This window comes from Nuphar pumila, chromosome 7 (assembly GCF_984573655.1).
Source record: "Nuphar pumila chromosome 7, dmNupPumi1.hap1.1, whole genome shotgun sequence".
NCBI lineage: Eukaryota > Viridiplantae > Streptophyta > Magnoliopsida > Nymphaeales > Nymphaeaceae > Nuphar > Nuphar pumila.
Genome location: NC_143255.1, coordinates 114,949,074 through 114,970,210, shown reverse-complemented (window position 1 = coordinate 114,970,210; position 21,137 = coordinate 114,949,074). Strand labels below are relative to the sequence as shown.

Genomic DNA, 21,137 nt, shown 5'->3' with positions numbered 1-21,137 from the left:
AATATATGCGAACTTGAGAAAGTCCGCATAAAATATATGCGGTCTTCCTTAAGTCAGTATAAAATATATAAATAAATATATGTGAACGTTCTCATTTTGTTCGAGTTTGACAGAAAGCTCGCAGATATTATTACGTGAACTTCATTTAGTCTGCAAAAAAAATATGATGACTTCATTTTAAGTGAAAGTATGAAGCACCCGACGAACGAAGCGACATTTCACGCAACTTTGTGAGTTTTACGCATGCAAAAGGTAAAAAGAACATTCTAAAGGTGACTATTTGTAATTTTGGACATGGGACGAATATAAAAAATTGTAGGGCATTTAAAAAAATATGTCAAATCACCCATAAAGTATGGTCGTTTTTAAAAAAAAGAGAGTATAAAATTCCTTTTAAGTGAGAGTTTGTGATACTTGATGAGCATAGTGATATATCGCGTAGACTTTGAGTTTTACACATATTCATAAAATTCACATATAAATGTATTTGCGAACTTTCTATAATTGAAACATATCAAAACTTCACAAATAGTGCATGGTGTGAGTTTTATGAAAATGCTTTTTAAAACAATATTTCTAAATGAAATCAAGTGAAAGCCAAACACCAAAAATATAAAAACTGGCTCACACGAGTAGTGGAGTCTGAGTCAATCTCAGGGAATGAAAAATACCTTGTATTCTAACATATAATCTAAACTATGGTTTATTGCCTTGAAAAATAAAAATTTAATTAACTAAATAAACAATAGAGTGTTGCCCCTGTAAAGGGCTTAAATAAATAATTAAAGTGCCTTATTACAAACCCAAATGAATTGAATTGAATAAAATAAAGCCTATTCTAAAAATGAAAGAGTCTTCAGTGCTCTGAGGCTTCAGTCCCTTCTTGAATTGATTTGCTTCCTTTTGTCCTTTCCTCTTTAGGTAATGCTTATTTTCTTGAACTTTTGATTTTCTGAGGGCTCTCTGAAGACTCCCTAAGGGCACTTCTGATGGCTTGAGGGAACCTCAGAGGATACTTCGAGGGCACGAAAAGGGCTTCACCGCACGTCTGATCGCTTTCCTGCAAGAATAAAAAATGCAAAACGCTGTAAAACCAAATAAACTAGACTAAATCTAAACTTAAAATTCAACAAAAGCAAAGATCTAAACTAACTAGACAAGTAACAAACTCACTAAATGACGAAATAGCATAACAAACTAACTAATTATGAAACAAGTTATGAAACTAATGTAAAATGATCTAACTAAACTAAAATAATTATGAACTACTGAATTTAAAACACACGAAATACATGGAATGAATTGAAAATCATGAAAATTACTAAAACAAATTAACTAATATCTACTACTAAAAAAATCATGAATTTAACTTACTAAATCTAATATAACTAACGAACACTCAACATGAATCAAATCAATACATGAACTAACATAAACTAATTTGCTAATCTAATTCACTCTAACTAATAAAGTAAATCTTAAATGGCTAACCTTAAACACACATTAATTAAAAGTTACTCAAGATTAAACACATTGTTCTACTTAACTAATAAAAATCAATGTAAATAGGAACTCATGGCTGAACGCCTTACACAGTAAATAATGAGCTAAAAACAATCTAGTACTTAAACTGCATATGTAATCTAACTGCCATGTAAACAAAAACAAAAAGAATGATGTTGATTGACTAATGAAGATAACTATTAACTAAGCTAACGTATCTAGTTGCTAATGAAATAAAATAACAAATAGTATAAACAACTAATGAATACACAACATATGGAATGAAATAATTAATAAATAGCTACTGAAATTATCTAACATATGCAATAAACAAATGCTGAATTACCCACCTATGAAATAATGACTAAGGCAACTTAAGCCTCAAACAACGTCAACCACGCACATCGTGCTTGTCGTTGTGTGAAGTTTAAGCTTCTATTGCTAAAGAAAACGTCAACTACATATTCTACCAGGAACCCCAATTAAATATAATCTATTCTATTAAAAACGCTGGAATGATATGAACAAATCTCGGTTCTAATTAACCTACGAATGAGCTATTGAATCACTGTCTATTGAAAGCAGAAGAAATATATATACCTAAAGCTATCAAACACTAAAACCAACAACGTCAAAACTTAATATCTAAGATAACGTGAATACCTACAGCTATGAAAAGACTTAACATCAATACCTACAACTAACCTATGAGTTAACGTCAATGCCTATTTGCTACGATCATGTGATCTTTTTTTATCTTTTTTTTTTTCAATTAATCAAAACAATCAACCTAAACTACATGCAGCAACGATGAAACAAAATTAAATTAAACGAGATGCAATGAGGAAATATTCTACACATAATCTATGAAAAAAAAACTATTCTAACTAATGATCTACGGTGAAAAAGAGGGAGAAAGAAACGACATGTCATGGATCACCTCCGATGAAAGGGTTGAGGAGAGAAGATGGTTAATCTAGCTGCATCCACGCTGCCCCGACGAAAAGGAAGAAGTTGTTGATGATGAAAGAGTTTGAAGCTTGAAGAAAACGAGGAAGAAGAAAAAGAAGGGGGGAACAAGGAGAGAAAGAAATCAGCAAAAGAGTGAGAGAGAGCAAGGGAGAGAGAAAAAAGAAGGGCAAGACGGAGGAGGCATGAACTCTAATCTAGAAAAACATCTTCTCTTGCTGGAAAAGATGTATTTATAATGCTCTAATTAGGTTAAAACAGATTTTTTAAAAAGAGTCTAAAGATTTTCAATAATTTCTAAAACATGATCTCTTATGAAAAACATGTTTTTTCTAAAAAAACAAAACTTTCTAAACTAAGTAATATTAGCTAATTCAAACCTAACCTAATTAAAATATAATTAAGAAAATTCTTAAACTAATAAAAACACTGAAAACACAGGACAAAACTTGAAATTTATAATTTTTTGATAAATTCAATTTCAATGCGATTTCTCAAAACTAACGATAAAATGAGTTTTTGAATCGATTTTTACATGGATCATGCTTAAAATAAGATGCATAAAATGCATAAATGTATGCATGATCAAGTACCCCCATGATTATCTTTTGCTAGTCCTCGAGCAAACTAAAGCAAAAAGCAAAAATACTAACTAATCAAAACCTAACTCACTTTCGTAGGAATCACAGTAGCATTTAGCACATGCAACAAGCTCTTTCAACCCCTAGGTTACCTCAGAGGATGAGTAAGGTCTCGTGAGGGTTTGCAGTGATGCTACCCATAAACATCTCTGTCATGCATGCATAAAATAATCAACTTCAAACATCATTAGACAATTAAGGATTTTGTTTTTACAAATATTTCATGCCCTTACATTATCAAAACATGATTAGAGTCTTTTACAGGCCACCATAGGATAAAAGTTTTTCTTTTACTTTTCTAAATATCATATTTATTTATGCTTTCTTCTCAGAAACTCAAATATGTGCATGTTATTATTTACTAATCCTCACTCATATATTTTCTGCACAGGTTTTCTCAATAATTACTTCTAAGCAGTAAACTTTTCCTTTTTACGCTCTTTTCCTTTTTTAGATTTTTAATTTTTTTTTACCCTTTTTCTTTCTTTCTTTCTTTTGTTGAGCACTATATCAAATTTCTAGTTTTCGTGACCCATATAACGAGCTTTGGGTAAGTGACTCCCAGGTCAGACGACCTTAGGGCACAAGATATAAAGTATCCCTCAGACTTAATTGTTGGAGTCACTAGACCTTCAAATTTTTATAGTTTTACATATAGTCTACTTTTCTGTCATGTGTAATGTCAACATCCATTAGGCTCTCTATAAAGTCTATGTAAGGAGCTTTTGGGCCGGTGACTTCCGAGCCAGATGACTTTAGGGCACTAGGTGTAAACACCCCTCAGGCTCTACTTGCTTGAACAAAATAGGCCACATATATCAACTTAGATAAAGAAGTGATTTCCTTCGTTATCCTTTTCGACATGGGAATCAAACACTTCAACTTGTGTATGAGCCCAACTACTAGGGATTACAAAGAGATCAATCAATTAAACGTATGCTCTTTTTCACTTTTTAAGTTTTTTTTTACTTTTAAGCTCTTCTTTTCAATTGTGTTCATTTGCTTAGTTTTTCAAAAATAAAACTGTGTATATTCATACTTATGATTCAAAATAAACTCTAGCATGCATATATCATCATTTCTTTGAAATCCACATAAACAACCATAATTTTCTAGATCGGTGTTAGAAATTTTTTTCTCGTGGGGATTAAAAATCCTCTAAAAATATTAGATTATGTAAAACATTTATATAAATTCAAACTCATTCCTTAAAAGCCAAATTTTTATGAGTTGACATCAAAAGTGCAAGTACAAAGACAAAAAAATTTTGGGTGTGCAAACTACACCCTTTCCCATGCTTGAATGACATTGTCCTCAGTGGCACTCCCCCATGCTTGTATGAAACTGAGTAAATGCATATGAGAATAAAATAAATGAGAGAAAAGAGTAGAAGTAACCTGATCCACACTATGGAACTTTACCAGATACGACGTGTGAATGACTCTGCAAAGGTTTCACCTGTCTACCTATTATGCAACTTATAAAAATACACAAAAATGCAATGCATACATGATCTGACATCTGACTCGTGAAAGAAGAAAGCTAATAGAAAACTACCAAGACTACTAATAGTACATCACAAATATGAGCTGCATGCTATAAAACGCTAAGTTTTACGTCTTCAGCTAGACGGATCTCTGGTTTCCCTTCATCGTCCATAAGATCAATGGACGTGAAGTCATGCTCAATCAGAGGTTCTAAGGAAAATAGTGTCATCTGTGACACTGCGCACTATGTTTCCTCCAACTCTACCCCTATATATCCTACGATGACTCTAAAACTTGGGATGAAGACTAGTCTCAACTGATGGTGAGTCATAAACCGAACGACTAGCATGACACACATCCAACTGTGGATCAGATTGCTTCCCTATGACGTTTGTCACCTGAAAACAATCATCATGTCCTGTCGCTCTGTTGGCAACATCAAAGATATGCAAGCACACACGCTTATTGTAAAAAAAAAGCTCCATCTTCTCAGTATAACAATTGATACGAGCATGGGCAGTGGCTAAGAATGGTCTGCCCAAAATGATGAGGATCTGACAGGCGACATCGGTGCCCTTTATGTCCAGAACAAGAAAATCGATAGGAAAGTAGTTCTCGACCTTGACTAACACATCTTTCAAGATTCTTTGCGGATGCTTGGTCAACCTGTTAGTCAACTGCAAAACACTAGTCGTGGGCTTTAAATCCCTAATCTCGAAAGTGTCATATAGGGAACCCAGCAAAATGTTCACACTTGCCCCAAGATCGAGCAGTGCATGCTCAATAGTCATGTTTCCTATAACACACGAGATAATCGGTGCCCCAGGATCTTTTAGTTTGGGTGGGGCTTGGTGCCGAAACACGGAGCTCACCTGCTCAGTCAAGAAGATCGTCTTGGACAACGACCTCGATTTTCTCTTATGCATGCAAAGTTCTTTGAGAAACTTTGCATATGAAGGCACCTGTTGGTTGATATCGAGCAGGAGAATGTTTATGTGGACCTGCTTGAACATGTCAAACATCTCATGCATGCGTGCCCCCTGCTTGCCAAAATCAATCGGTTTGGTCAGGGCCTTATAAAAATGGGCTCTAGGGATATACAAAAAAGGGCACAGGCTGAGGGCTTTGCCCACTTTCCTTGGACCTGGTGGAGGAGATCGACTGGTCAATAGTTGTGGTAGTGGACTTGCCAGTCGACTCCTGTGTAGGGTGAAATGCCTTCCAACTTTGAAGGGTCATAAAAGAATTGGTCTGCACTTTGTGGGACTTTATGAGGTGCAGGCTGTAAGATATGGATTTCTTACCCTTCAGGTTGATGAAAGACTGAATCAGGAGGCTTCCTTCGTTGCGCGTGCTCAAGATCTCAGCCAACTATCCCATCTGGGTCTCTAGCTTTGCTATCGACTGCGTGTATGAACAAATGCTCACCTTAATGTCAGAAAAGGCCTCTAACAACTTCTCCTGAAAAGATGGGCTCGATGTGAGCTTCTGAGGAAAAGGCAAGCTAAGCGAGGGGTAGGCATGTAAAAATGTGGGATGTGGATAAGCTTGTGAGAAGTTACTATGTCTGTGTTGTGTCTGAGAGGGCAGATGGGGTGGCTCATCCACACGAAGTTGGGATGATTTCACCATTCCAAGTTATAGGTGGGTGCATAAGGATCGTGCACTGGTCTGGCAAAACCTTGAGCAACATTCACTTGCTCATAAATGAATTCAGGATAGAGTGGTGTTGTTGGACACTCAGAAACAAAGTGTGCAGGGCTAGCGCATAGCTCACACACTTTTTCTATCGGATTTAGCGAAGTTAGGTTGGTCAGTAATTGATCAACTTTCCTGGTCAATTGGTCTACTTTGATTTGCAAATCATGTCCAGACCCAACTTCGAAAATTCCTCCCTTCTTAGGACCACTAAGAACAGGCGTGGTCCTATCAGTACGTCGACGAAGGTTGTTGCCCCATGGCAACAGTCTACCGAGAATTCAACATCACCATTGTTGCAATCTTCTGTCTCAATTTGTGACAAACTGTCGGGAAACCGGTGACCCATGTCGCCCCATGGCGTCATGCGATCAGAGCTATCGGTGCCTGGCCTGAATCCATAAAACATCGAAAGGGCCAACTTGCACCCACATGCAACAGAAGCGTGGTGGGCCCATAACCCAATGTTGGCATTTCCTGCAAAATCAAACATAGAAGTGTACCTGTAGACGCCATGGCATGTGCGAGTACAGGTGTTCGGCATTCTCCTCAATCGATCGATGCCCATGATGAGCCCAGGCCTAAGGTCGACGATGAGCAAAACTCTGTACCACATAAACTTGATGTGGTATATGGGGTAGGCTAATATGCTATGAATCTCTCATCATATTCATGGCAGCCTACCCCCTTATATAATGGGGATAAGAAGCAGTTATGTGAATCTAGTCTCTCCACATTCATATAACTTCCACTCGCTACCACCCCATTATGTGGCCCACTAAGTGGTCGACTAATGGTGTCAAACATGGTCACCCATTGGGTTAGATCCAAATCCATTATGCCCAACAGACTCATCATAAGACCATTCATCTTTGTATGACGTGACCGTCAATGATTGGCTATTTCTGATACTTCATTCTTGTCGTAACCTATCTCACTCTCCCACAGTGGAATTTGGTTATTGAGAAAGGAACCAAGTCCAACAACACACTATCAAAAGCACCCTTAAAATTTTGACCACGCAATTCCATGAATCAAGATTTGTTCATGTGGGGACACTAGTTTTTTAGAAGGTGAGAACACACGCTACTTTAATTGATGATTGGCGAGTACAGTGATGGTTCTCCACGTCACTATACGTGTCTAATAACGGATTAGTGCCGTCACCATTAACCTACACCAATACTCATGTAAGCGTCACTTGTCTGCACCTATAGTGATGGTTTTGCCTGTCATTATAAGTGTCCAATAACTGATTAGAGACGTTAACTTGTATTTGTGAGATAGTAACCACCAATATTCATGGAGGCGTCATTTGTATTGACCTATATAGTGAAGCTCCAATTAGTCACTATAACTAGTGTCCGACACTAAGCCGTCACTGTAACTTGTAGTGACTGTTTTTTTGGAGCCTGTATTTTTTTGGCGTAGTGAACACATCTCGAGACCAACTTGGTAGTCGTTGAAATATTTTACGAGTTGAAATTCTGCCATGTTCATCCCTCTCAAAACAAATTCTGGCGTGTTCTCAATGACCCACAATTTCATTAGTGGAGAATTACAGGTTTTCCCTTACTAACAGAAGCCACACGAGTTGGGGAGCCTTGTTTTCCTGAGCTTTTGGGTTTCTACAGAATTCTTCATTTAGTCTACTGGTGAAACACTTTTTTAGAGTGAGAAATTCAGAAAATTTTGCTTGTTATGCAACAAGAATTAGGTGGTTTCTGAAAAGGAGCTCAAGAGTAGAATATGGGTATCCAGAATTGTCAGAATGCCTGTTGCTTCACCCACCGAGATTTCCAGCATCCTCAGGTCATCCGAGAGCAGGAGGCAAGAAAATTTCAAGTTCCTTAGTGGCTACTTGAGTTCGAATTTCATTGGTGGGTTCAACCAAAGAGCCTAATTTGAAGTTTTTCTCTGAATCCCTTCTCTCAAATCTGGAAAACATGACAACTTCCATGTCTCGTCGAGTTTGGTTGTGAATCCATCAGGTGAGACAGTGATTTCGTCTGAGCAGAAGGTCTATGCTGTGGCTCTTAGGCAGCCTAGCTTAGTGAAAGAGCAGGTGAGGCCCAAAAGAACGATCGATTTTAGATAAGAATGACTTGTGAATGGAAACTTGAATTTGTTGGATAAAGCCTATGAGCGCAGAGTATGCGAAGACATTTTACCTAGGTTAGTTTTTTTTAATTAATTTCTCTTAATTATTGTTTGAAATTCCAACAATTTTAACTAGCATAATCATGATTTTTTTGGTCACAAGTTGTGTTTGCATTTTGAATTTCAGGAACATTGCTCATGACACCAGAGAGAAGGGCTATCTGGGCAATCTATGGTAACTATCCTGGTTCAATTGTTTCATTAAAGCTGTAGAATATGATTATACAAAAAATATTTTTGCTTTTGTGAATTGGTTTTGACCACTTAATAAAATGATCTGCAAATTTAACCCCTGAACCTGAAGTTTAGCCTTTCAACATGATGCGCTTTTCTGAATACCTTAAGATGGATCCCCAGAGGTTCTATTTTGCAATCTCAACTAGGTACTAGTTGTTAAAAGTGGATGTTTCTAGTCATTTTGACTTCACAATTGAGGACCATGTTCATCAAAAGAGTAAAGGTATACAGGGCTGAATGGTTTGCATAGTTCTTCTTATATTAACATTTAAAAATTGCAAATTAAGCATATGCTGAGCTTGTAAAATTCAATGCCCTCAATTGATGCCTCAAGCTCATCAGAGAAGAAGCTCTCTCTGGAGGCAACTAAGTTAATTTTTCTTTCAAGTTTAAACTTGGGCAAATTTGGATTTAAGTTTTGAAACTCAATGTCCTCCAATGATGTCTGATATATTTAAAAGAGCCGCTTTTAGGGTACTTGAAGTTGTCTTAGGTTCACTTGGATAAATATAGAATCAGATCCTTGAATAGCTAAATCATACTCAAATGACCAATACACATAAAAATTCTCACCAGCAGCAACCTTCTGCAGGAGGACAGATGAGCTTGTAGATGGGCCAAATGCTGCACACGTAACACCAACAGCCTTAGACAGATGAGCGGGAAGGCTTGCTGACCTCTTTGAAGGACGTTCATATGATATGCTTGATGAAGCTTTAGCTGATACAGATTCTAAATTTTTTGTTGACACTAAGCTAAAGATTGCTTCTTTAAGCCCTGTTTGCAAAAAGTAAGGATTTTGATTTTACAATTCTGTAGCTAGATTTCCCGCTTTGCTCATAGGTGTGGTTGAAAACTTACACAGTTTAATCCCATTGCCTTCCTAGTGATGCCCTTCCATAATCAGTTTAGCAGTCCAGTTAGTCAAATATATATCAACTTTCACTACATTTTCTTTCAGTGGAAAATGCTCAACCTTTGGTGGTTTTTTGGTTTTCCATGATGGAGAATTACAGTCCCAACAATTTACATTTCAAAATTTATTTTCATATCTAATGCACTCCTAGTGTTAATAGATGACTGAGTGCACGCTTCCTGAACTTTCTTCCCTGCTTGAGAAAGATATAATTGTGGCAAATCTGCCGAAATTATTGACAATTAGTGCAATTTTCCCTGTCGAACATTAGAAAGTGTACCAGTTTTCATGACTTGGTTTTGGTGCATTTGCATAAATGTTCTACTCTTCTTGTGTTTCATCCATTCAAAGACATGATTGAAGGCATGGGGATGGCCCTTAGGAAGTCAAGATACATGAACTTTGATGAACTCTATCTCTAGTGCTACTATGTTGCTGGAACTGTTGGCTTGATGAGCGTTCCAGTGATGGGCATTGCTACCGACTCACAAATGCCTACAGAAAATGTATATAATGCTGTGTTAGCACTCGGGATTGCAAATCAACTAACCAATATTCTTAGAGATGTTGGAGAAGAGTAAGTAGAGAATATTGGACATTTCTGTTTTGTTGTCACCCAATATGATTTTGGAAGATTTCATAGACTCTCAGGACATGATTGATTCATGAGTTAGCCCAGTGTCATTCATCTCCTGAGTTGAATCAAGTCTTGTTATTCAGATATAATCATTTTGATCTTACTCTTTTTCCTGTATGAGCACTCTGCAATCAATCGAGTGTAAATCTTTCTTCTATTGCCTTGTTAGTGCTAGGCGTGGAAGGATTTATCTTCCTCTGGATGAACTAGCACTGGCAGGGCTATCAAATGAAGATATATTTTCAGGGAGAATGACCGATAAGTGGAGGAGTTTCATGAAAAGCCAGATGGAGAGATCTAGGATGTTCTTTAGTGAAGCTAAGAGAGGAGTTTCAGAGCTCAGCCCAGCCAGAAGATGGCCCGTAAGAAGCATCAAATATCACTTTATATCAATCACATATCACACGTTTATTTATCTGATGGACAATCAAAATACTACAAAGAAACCCGTAGGAACTGCTGCTTTTCTCTTGTTGGCAAAATGTGGTGGTGCCAAAGCCAGGATTAAAATGAGACAATGGGCTTTAGAATTATTTAGTGGCCCATACAGAGTAGCCCATTGAACAGCATCACGAGACCATTGCCTCCTCGTTCATATGGTTTAGGCACAAGTTGGAGTACTTTCTTCCACGCTGGTTTGCTTGAGATATCCTTCCACCACGCATTGACATGCTCCCTTTCTCACTATATGGCTCATTCCAAGGGTGGTGACCAAGTGTTGGGTGCCAGGGAGGTGGCTGAGATCTGCAAGGCTGAAGTGTTGGACATTTCGGTTTGGGTTCAACCCTAAGTATGACCCGGTTTGATACTAATGAAGGGGTCAGTGAACAATTAGTGAGGAAGGAGTTATGTGAATATGAAAAGGTTCATGTAACCCGCTTTTCTCTCACTATAAAATAGAGGCATAGCTGCCTGATAAGAGGATTAAGTTCAGGGTCTTGCTCACCATCGACTTTAAGGCTTGAGCTCATCATGAGCGTCCATAGGCGAGGAAAACGCTAAGCACCCACACGATTGCTCCATTCACGGTGTCTACGGTATGTATCATTTTTGCATTCCGGTTCTGTTTTAAATATATGCCAACATTGGGTTATGGGCCCACAGTGCGCATTCCGATGCGCGTGTGGGTGCGCCGGCTCTGGTCGCTTGCTTTTAGCAGGCGCAACCTGGTCGGTTGACAGGCTCGGGCCAGCGGACCGAACGTGCTACCTGAAGCTACGTGGCACAAGGGTCGGAGGACCCGCCGACGGCAGTCCTCATGGAGTGGCCTTCACCATTTCCGGTGCCGCTGACGGAGGCTGATCAGCGACAAGGAGTCACCGTCACCGGCCACATTTCATGCCAGTCATCGGTGCCGGTGATGGCGAGTAGTAGGAATGGGGGCTGGCATGCAGTAATCCCCATCTGCTACCATTTTTTTTTAGCCTGTACAGAGGTGGACGATGGGTTCGCTAGTGCCATCGCCTATCCTCGCCGGTCGGGCAGGCCACCGGTGGCGACCGCAGCTTCAACGGCAGTGTACATAAAAAAAAATTGTTTCTAAACCTTTACATGCGGCCATCCGGCTGTTGAAGCAGGGGAGGGTTTCGATTGCCGTCGTCGATGAGGTCTACCCGATTCCCGTCGTGGGCAGCCTTGCCACTCGCCGTCGCCAGTGGCTTTCACTGTTGCCATCCTCTGAAATAGGGGGGACGGTGGCAGTTGATTTCTGAATCGAAAGGGTGAGGCCGACGACGATCTTCTCTCGGCACTCCTTTCCGTTCCCGACGTATGCCGGCTTCTACGAAAGGTACCTTCACACCATCGACCGACAGTCGAGGCCGGTTGCCTTGGTCAGCAGCCGACAGCCTTGATCGGTTGCCGGTGGAGTGAATAACTGGGTCGAGATCCAGATCCAACCATATTCAGGTTTGGACTAGGTATGATTTTTGGACCCGAGTCGGGTCATATTATTGACTAAATCTAAATCCGGATTGGGTTTGGATCATTGGATCCAATCTGGGACCCAGTCATTATGGGTTTGGATCCAGATTAGATCGAGACTGGGGCACCCAGGATCCATTGAAACTGGATCTGGATTCAGATTGGATCGAATCATATCTGAAAAGGGGTCTATTTACTATTTACGCTTGAACCTGTGATCAATACAGTGCTTTTCGAGACCGATTTAAAGCTATTTTTGACTAGTTCCTATTGGGTTTTCACCAGTTTTGAGATGTAGAGACCTTTTTTTCATGAATCCATGAAATAATAGAGATTTTTTCATTCGGTTTTAAAGTTTTATGAGCTTTTGTTCATGTTTTGGACCGCTTCATAAGTTCAAGAACTAGTTTAGACCCTTAGATGACCGGTTTGGGACCGTTTCAGACCGATCAGAGTACTTTTAGACCGATTCCAGCTTGAGGACCCTGGGTTTTACCCACAAGAGTATGTTTTTGGCATTTTTTATGCTTTACAAGTATTTATTGTTAAGGAAGCATGACTTATGCATGTCTAATACATGCATTTTATGTTATTTAAGTTATGTATAATGTTTTTAAGCATGGATTATGACTAAATTCATAACATTTTTAATGTTTTTTTTATCAAAATTAGTTTATGCATATAAGTTGAATCATGAACTCATATTTTGACGATACAATGTATATTTCATCGTAAATATACATGCATTATCATGTGTGCATGGACATGCTCCATAATATGAATATGTTTTCGGTAAAAGATTTTAATCGACTGACTCATGCAATCACCAAAGTGATCTGAGTTGTGTTGATTAAGGATTCTTTAGATTGTATTAAGATGCGATATTATGATTGTGTGTGACTTTATGAAACAACGATTCTACCCAAAGGTACATCATTGTGTTCTAAATTCATATAGAGTGTAATAGTAGATGTGTAAACCAGCCTATGAAACATGTTTGTACCCAAATATACAGTACTGAATTGCCTCTGGTTACAGATTTGCTAGTTTTATCGATTGAAGTCAATTCTTTATGAATTGAAGAGACAAAACAACTACAAGTATTATCGTTTTTACCAAAGTGGAACGATAATGACCCAATCATGCTTGTCTCAAAAAAGGTAAATAATCAAGGGTCTCAGTTTTTACTTTTTCAACATGAGTCTCGTTTGAACAATAATAAGGTTTTTTCTTTCGTTCCTTTTTGTATTAAGTTATTTTATCATTAACGGTTCTAGTAACATTTCCTTGCTAGACAGATCAAATTTCTTGGATTGGAAAGAAAGTGTTGTTTACTCTAGATTACATGGACTTAGATTTGGCCCTTAGGATTGACGAACCTCTCATTTTTACATAGAAGAGTACAACCGAACAGAAGGCTACCTCTGAGAAGTAGGAGCATTCGAACAAACTTAGACTGTTGCTTTTGCAATCTTGAGTGACTAAGAACATTTGAGACGTCATCCCTCACTGCAGAATAGTGAAGGAATTTCTGTGAACTATTGAGGCACAATTCATTAGTTCTAATAAGGTAAGAGACAATACATTGATGTCAAAATTGGTGTCTATAAAATATTCTGGTGAGAGTCAAATCCGACAGCATATCTTGGAGATGAGAAACATTACGTCTCAACTGAATGATATGAAGTTCGTCATTTCTGACTCTTTCTTGGTCCATCTGATTTTGACCTCATTGCCTATTGAATATGGACCCTTCAAAATCTCCTACAACACACATAATGAAGAGTAGTCTTTTAATGATCTCTTGACCAAGTGTGGTGACGAGGAGGAAAGACTGAAGCATGAGAGGGTGTCGAGGAAAAAAATGGTCTCTCATAAGAAAAACATAAGCCGAGGGCAAAAAAAAGTTTCTTAAAAAAGAAGAACAAGAAGAAAACCTATGGAGAGAGTTCAAAATCTCAGGCAAAAGCCAAATTCCAGGCATGAGGTTCTTCTATAAAGTATTTTTTCTATAAGAACAAGGGACATCAGAAGGTAGACTGCCTGGAGCATAAGAAATGACTCGAGAATAAAGGTATACTGCCTGAAGTATAAGAAATGACTCGAGAATAAAAGTAGTAAGTCATTCATTTCTAATGAGTGTAATTTGATCTATGTTCCATTGCATAGTTGGTTAATTGATTCTGGTGCCACGGTGCACATTGCCAACTCTTTGTAGGTATTTTTGAACAAAAGAAAACCAACAAAGCATGAAAAAACATCTTTTCAGGAAATAAGATGTGTTCACATGTCAAGAATGTTGGGACCTATAGAGTTGTGTTGAAATTGAGATTCATTTTGGACTTGGTTGATACATTTTATGTTATATCCTATAGTCAAAATCTGATTTCAATTTTAAAAATTGATAAGTTTGGTTTTATTTTTAAATTTGAAAACTCCAAGTTTATTATTATTAAAAAAAAATATTCATGTAGGTTCTGCATATGTGTGTGATGATTTGTATCATTTGAAAACCAAATTCTAAATTCGAGAATCTCACTCTATTAAGAACACAATGATTGACAATAAACGTGGCCTAAAGGAGAATCAATCCTATTTGCTTTGGCATCGAAGGTTAGGACACATCTCGAAAGAGAAAGTCCAAAAACTTATGAAAGAAGGAATTCTTGGATCCCTTGATTTCACAAATACAAAACTATGTGTTGATTGCATAAAGGCTAAGCAACTTAACACGTATAAAAAGGATGCCAAACACAACAATAAAAGATTGAAGATAGTGAATATGAATGTTTGCATGCCTTTTTTACCATATTATATGGGTGAAAAGTATTTGGTCACCTTTATAGACGATTACTCACGATATATGTATCTCTACTTATTATTTGAAAAATCAAGTCTTTCAAGTTTTTAAGGATTTCAAGAAAGAAGTAGAGAAACAAACCAGAAAAGTTATTAAAGTGGTTAGGTCTGATAGATGTGACAAATATTATGATTGTTTCACTAAGATAGAACAAAAGGAAGAGCCATTAGTACAGTTTCTAAAAGAGGAAGTTATTGTACCTTGTATATCATGCTTGGCAGTGCTTACCAGAATGATATAGCTGAAAGAAGAAATCGTACGCTTAAAAAAATGGTTCAAGCGATGTTAAATCACTCAAACATTCTCTTGAGCTTGTGAGGTGAAGCTCTGAGGAGAGTAGTGCATATTTTGAATAAGGTTCCTACAAAGGTTGTCCAAAAGACTCCTTATGAGTTATGGATTGGTAGAAAACCTTCTTTGTCATATATGTGTATATGGGGGATGTTCAGCTGAAGCTAAATTGTATAACCCACATATAAAAGCTTTTGATCGTAGGATAACTAGTGGATTTTTTATTAATTATCCAGAAAGATCAAAGGGCTTTAGGTTTTATTGTCTATCTATTACACCACAGATAGTGAAAATAGATAAAACAAGATTTCTTGAAAATAGTTTTAATGGGATAGATGCACTTCAAAGTATTAAATTTGAGAAATGCAGGATTCAGGTTTCATATCTGCGAAGGATAAAGACCTGGTTTTTCCTATTATTGTCCTTTTTGATAATGTTAGGAAAATTCTGGTCAATGGGCATCAATCTCAAATAGAACATGTTTTTTATAAGGATATACAACAACAATAAGATACATAAGTTCATTTTGAACCGCTTGTAGCACCTGTATAGAGGTTTACGAGGACCAGAAAATCTGTTATCTATCCAGACTATATGGTGTATTTGCAAGAGCTCAATGATTTCATAGTCATTGATGATGATCTCTTCACCTTTGCAGAAGCCATTGAAAGTGAAAGATCAATACATTAGATCAAGTATGAGATCTTATACCTCAACCTGATGGAATCAGATCTGTTGGTTATAAGTGGGTCTTTAAGACCAAGATAAACTCCAAATGTCAAGTGGAGAGGTAAAAGGCAAGGCTCGTTGTAAAGAGTTTCCACAGATAGAGGACATTAATTATAATGAGACTTTTTCTCCTATCTCAACTAAGGAATCATTGAAGATAATCATGGGCCTCGTAGCTCATTTTGATTTAGAGCTACATTAAATGGATGTGAAAATTGCTTTCCTGAATAGAGATCTGGAAGAGGAGGTATACATACAACAACCTCCTGATTTCAATATAGATGATTCAAATTATTTAGTTTGTAAATTAAATAAGTCAATTTATAGATTTAAACAAGTCTCCCGCCAATGATATAAAAAGTTCAATCAGGTCATCATGAACTTTGAATTCACTGAAAACATTGTTGATCAGTGTATATACCTTAAGGCTAGTGAAAGTAAGTTCATAATTTTGGTTTTATATGTTGATGATATTCTTCTTGTAACTAATGATTTGAGCTTACTACATAAGATGAAAGAGTTTTTTTCCTCTCATTTTGACATGAAGGGCATGGGTGAGGCCACATATGTCCTTGAAATTGAGATTCGTCATTATTGAACTAAGGGTATCCTTGGCCTTTCTAAGAAATCCTATATCCTTAAGGTTATTAAAAGATATGGGCTATAGAATTGTTCTCCTGGTTTGACACCCATAGTGAAAGGGGATAAATTGAGCCCAAAAGACTATCCTCAGGATGATAATGAAAAGGCTTAGATGGCAACTGTCATATATGCTTTAGCGGTTAGAAGGTTATGGTACGCGCAGACCTGCACATGACCTGATATTGCATTTATTGTGAGAATGCTTGGAAGATACCAATCAAATCAAAATATTGCACACTGAAAGGCAGCGAAGAAGGTCATTCACTATTTGCAAGGAACGAAGGATTATATGTTGACATATAGAAAAGTTGACTACCTAGAGGTCATTAGATACTCTAATGTGAACTTGAGAGGATGTCTTAACAGTAGAAAGTCTATTACTGGATACATCTTCCTAATAGCAGGTGGTGCTATATCATGAAGAAGTGGAAAGCAGTCTACAACTATTGCTCATACCATGGAGGCAGAATTCATTGCTCTATACAAGACTTTATCTCAAGCCATTTGGATAATAAACTTCATTATAGATCTTGGAATTGTGGTATCTATTGAGCGACCACTAAAGATCTTTTGTGATAATAAAGCAGTCGTGTCTTCGAATAACAACAGCTCAACGTCGTGTCATCAAATGGAGTTAAAGTATTTTGTTGTTAAAGAAATGATTGAGAATCATCTGGTATGTATTGATGCAATCGATATAAAAGAAATGACTATTGATCCCCTTACTAAAGGGCTAGCACCATAATTTTATTCCCAACATGTAAAGGGGATGGGTCTGTTTGATTCCTTCTGATGTATGACAATACATTATGGTTATATGTGATTACATTTGTAAAACTGAATTGATTCTCTATGACTTTATGAATTATTGATTTTGCATAAATGATCGCTCATTTGGTTAGACGGAATAATAGAATAACAATATTAAAGAACTAATAGAATGGGTTAGAGACCAACTTATTCATAAAGGTAATCTTAACATGCTAAAGCACTGAAAATGAATTATATTGTAGTGCATAAAAATATGACATTTCATAAAGAGGTGTTCATCTCCATGACTCATATCACTACAAGAAAAATGTGGATTAGCGACAGACGCTATCTGTCGCTAAACAATTTAGTGATGGATTGGCGACGGATAACGTTCGTCACATATTTTTGGTTGCTAATTAGCGACAAAACCGATTTGTCACTACTTCCGTCATAAATTGGTGACAGATTAATGATAGACATGATTCATTGCAAGACTATTGCTAATTCATAGAGTTTTGGTTTTGCGATAGATACACATCCGTCGCTATTGTAGTGACAGATTTGCGACAGATTATAATCCATCGTAAAACATCGACCGATTCAGTTTTACGATGGATAAATATCCATCCTTAAATTTGTGGCCGATACTAATTAGCGACGTATATTATCCGTCACTAATCTGTCACAAAAAATAAAAAACAGAAAAAAAAATGTTTAAAATCTAAATATCAAGAAAAATTTTCTCGTTATACAATTTATATATCCTGTGTATAAAAAACAAAGTATACGTAAAAAATACATATATAAAGCAGGTGAAACAAATTTAACACAAAATACAAGGTGAAAAAATTTATCGATCCACTATAATCCTCGTCAAGTTCTAATTATTTACAAGTGAACATATACAAAGAGTTTCATTTGAAACAACAAGAAGATGCAACAAATTCAACACATGAATCTAATCATCGTCAAGCTTCTAAGCATCATCCTCTTCATTGTCTCGATCTGCCCCTTTATCCATGCCTCCATTAGCTCCTCTACGTTGATTATCTTCAGCATCCAACAAGAGAACCGAAAGGTTAGTATTGATAAAAAAAATATAATAAAATAAATTATATGCAATGCATCTAATCTAAGGCAATCAAAGTAACATGAATGAATTACATATAGACTAGCTAGCAATAAAGTGAAGGACATTAACAGAATTCAGATATGTGTTTTAAGGCTGACAACAAAAAATTCATAGTGATTCAATCATGCAGATATGTGTTCTAAGGTTGTCAAAAAAATGTCATAGTGATTCAAGCATGCATATATGGTTTATAAGGTTGTCAAATAAATGTGTTATGTATCACAATCATTCATATATGTGTTATAAGGCAGTCAAAAAAATTCATAGTGATTCAATCATGCAGATATGTGTTCTAAGGTTGTCAAAAAACTTTTCTAGTGATTCAATCATGCACATATGTATTATAAGGCAGTCAAACAATTTCATAGTGATGAAATCATGCTTATATATGTGTTCTAAGGTTGTCAAAAACTTTTATAGTGATGAAACCATGCTTATATGTGTTCTAAGGTTGACAAAAAAACTTTCATAGTGATTCAATCATGCATATATGTGTTATAAGGCAGTCAAAAAACTTTCATAGTGATGAAATCATGCTTACATGTATTCTAATATTGTCAAAAAACTTTCATAGTGATTCAATCATGCATATATGTGTTATAAGGCAATAAAAAAACTTTCATAGTGATGAAATCATGCTTATATGTGTTCAAATATTGTCAAAAAACTTTCATAGTGATTCAATCATGCATATATATGTTCTAAGGTTGTAAAAAAACTTTCATAGTTATTAAATCATGCATATATGTGTTATAAGGCAGTTAAAAAACTTTCATAGTGATGTAATCATGCTTATATGTGTTCTAAGGTTGTCAAAAAACTTTTATAGTGATGAATTCATGCATATATGTGTTCTGAGGTTGTCAAAAAACTTTCATAGTGATTCAAGCATACATATATGTGTTCTAAGGCAGTAAAAAAACTTTCATAATGATGAAATCATGCTAATATGTGTTCTAAGGTTGTCAAAAAACTTTCATAGTGATTCATTAATGCATATATGTGTTATAAGGCAGTCAAAAAACTTTCATAATGATGAAATCATGCTCATATGTGATGAAATCATGTATATACCAACTTGAAATCTAACGACATGAAACAAATGACATGAAACTTTCATACCTGACACACCTGCAGATGAAGTTCTCTGTCCCAAAAAAAGTTGCACAACTCATTACGGATAACGTCAAAAATAGCTTCATGTAAATAGTCATGCACTGTGTCCTTAACAAGCTGGTGGACATCATCCCAAGAATTAGCAGGGTCAATCGGACATTGGGAGTTGATGCTGGCGGGAGAACTCTAAGAGCCCTGGCTAAAAGCGGCAACGACAGGTATAGTGTTCATATTATTCTCAAACCCGAACACAAGACCTTTTTTTGGTTCAGCCGTTGCAGTCACCCATGCTGCAGGATCAAAAGACGGATGCTGAGTAGAGTCATTGTCATATCGCTCTACCATCTGCTGCTCATATGACTCCTACAAAGTAATGATTACAATATGGATTAATAATTAAAAATTACAATGTTCATGCTAACTTATCTATTACAATATTTATTAATACAATAAATACATACCATTATCGCTCTCGTCTTCTCTAATACGAACTCTCTCGTGCTCTTACATTTATGTGTTTCAACAAACACATCCTTGTAAAACACAAAAGCTGCATAACATATTACGAACAACATCAGAAATTCCTTCATGTAAATAGTCACACACTGTGTTCTTAAAAAGATGGCAGACACCATCCCAAGAATTAGTAGGGTCAATCACACGTTGAGAGTTGATGCTGGCGGGAGAACTCTGAGAGCTCTGGCTGGAGGAGGCAATGACTGGTGTGGTGTTCATATTACTCCTAAACCCGAACACACATCCCTTTTTTGGTTCACTGGTTGCAGTCACCCATACCGCAGGATCAAAAGGCGGATGCTGAGTGGAGTCATTTCCATGTCGCTTTACCATTTGTTGCTCGTATGACTCCTACAAAGTAATGATTACATTATGGATTAATAATTAAGAAATACAATATTCATGGTAACTTATCTATTATAATATTTATTAATATAATAAATGCATACCATTGTCTCTCTCGCCTTCTCTGATACGAACTTTCCCGTGCTCTTATATTTATGTGTTTCAACAAACACATCCTTGTAAGGCAGAATGCCTCTTTTTTCTACTTTCTGTGAGGTTAATTGATAAAAAAGTTAATTAAAAAGTATACAACAATACTTATAAATTTGATAATATATATATATATTGATAAGTTACCATTTTCTTCTGGTGGATCACATGATCTACCTTCGGTATTAACATAGTACCTCACTGTATCCTTTCTTACATCATATCACCCTCCAACATTATCTCCCAGTCAAATAATTAATTCCTCTTTTCGTTCTTTCATTCTTTTGCAGTTCGTTGTATCATTGATGATGGGTTATCCTTTTAAATGTATACTTGTGATTACAGGGGATCACTTTGTTAAATCATTAGATTTTTTTTATTTGTGTTTCCATTGGCATTATCCCTGCAACATCATTGGAGTTATAATCCTAT

General features: G+C 36.6%; 1 protein-coding gene and 1 pseudogene across 1 annotated transcript; one reads left to right on the top strand and one right to left on the bottom strand.

Annotated features, from left to right (window-relative positions):
* Nucleotides 1-4,887: 4,887 nt before the first annotated feature.
* On the bottom strand, nucleotides 4,888-5,631 carry LOC149833038 (uncharacterized). The gene has a single exon (XM_090013354.1). It carries the CDS (start codon nucleotides 5,629-5,631, stop codon nucleotides 4,888-4,890), a length of 744 nt encoding a protein of 247 aa, XP_089869480.1.
* A 2,416-nt stretch (nucleotides 5,632-8,047) lies between these two features.
* LOC149833037 (phytoene synthase 2, chloroplastic-like) lies at nucleotides 8,048-11,550 on the top strand (annotated as a pseudogene).
* Nucleotides 11,551-21,137: the final 9,587 nt, after the last annotated feature.

Bases quoted from the DNA above. Each gene is read 5' to 3' on its own strand.
- LOC149833038 (XM_090013354.1), bottom strand. From the start codon at position 5,631: ATGCATGAGATGTTTGACATGTTCAAGCAGGTCCACATAAACATTCTC.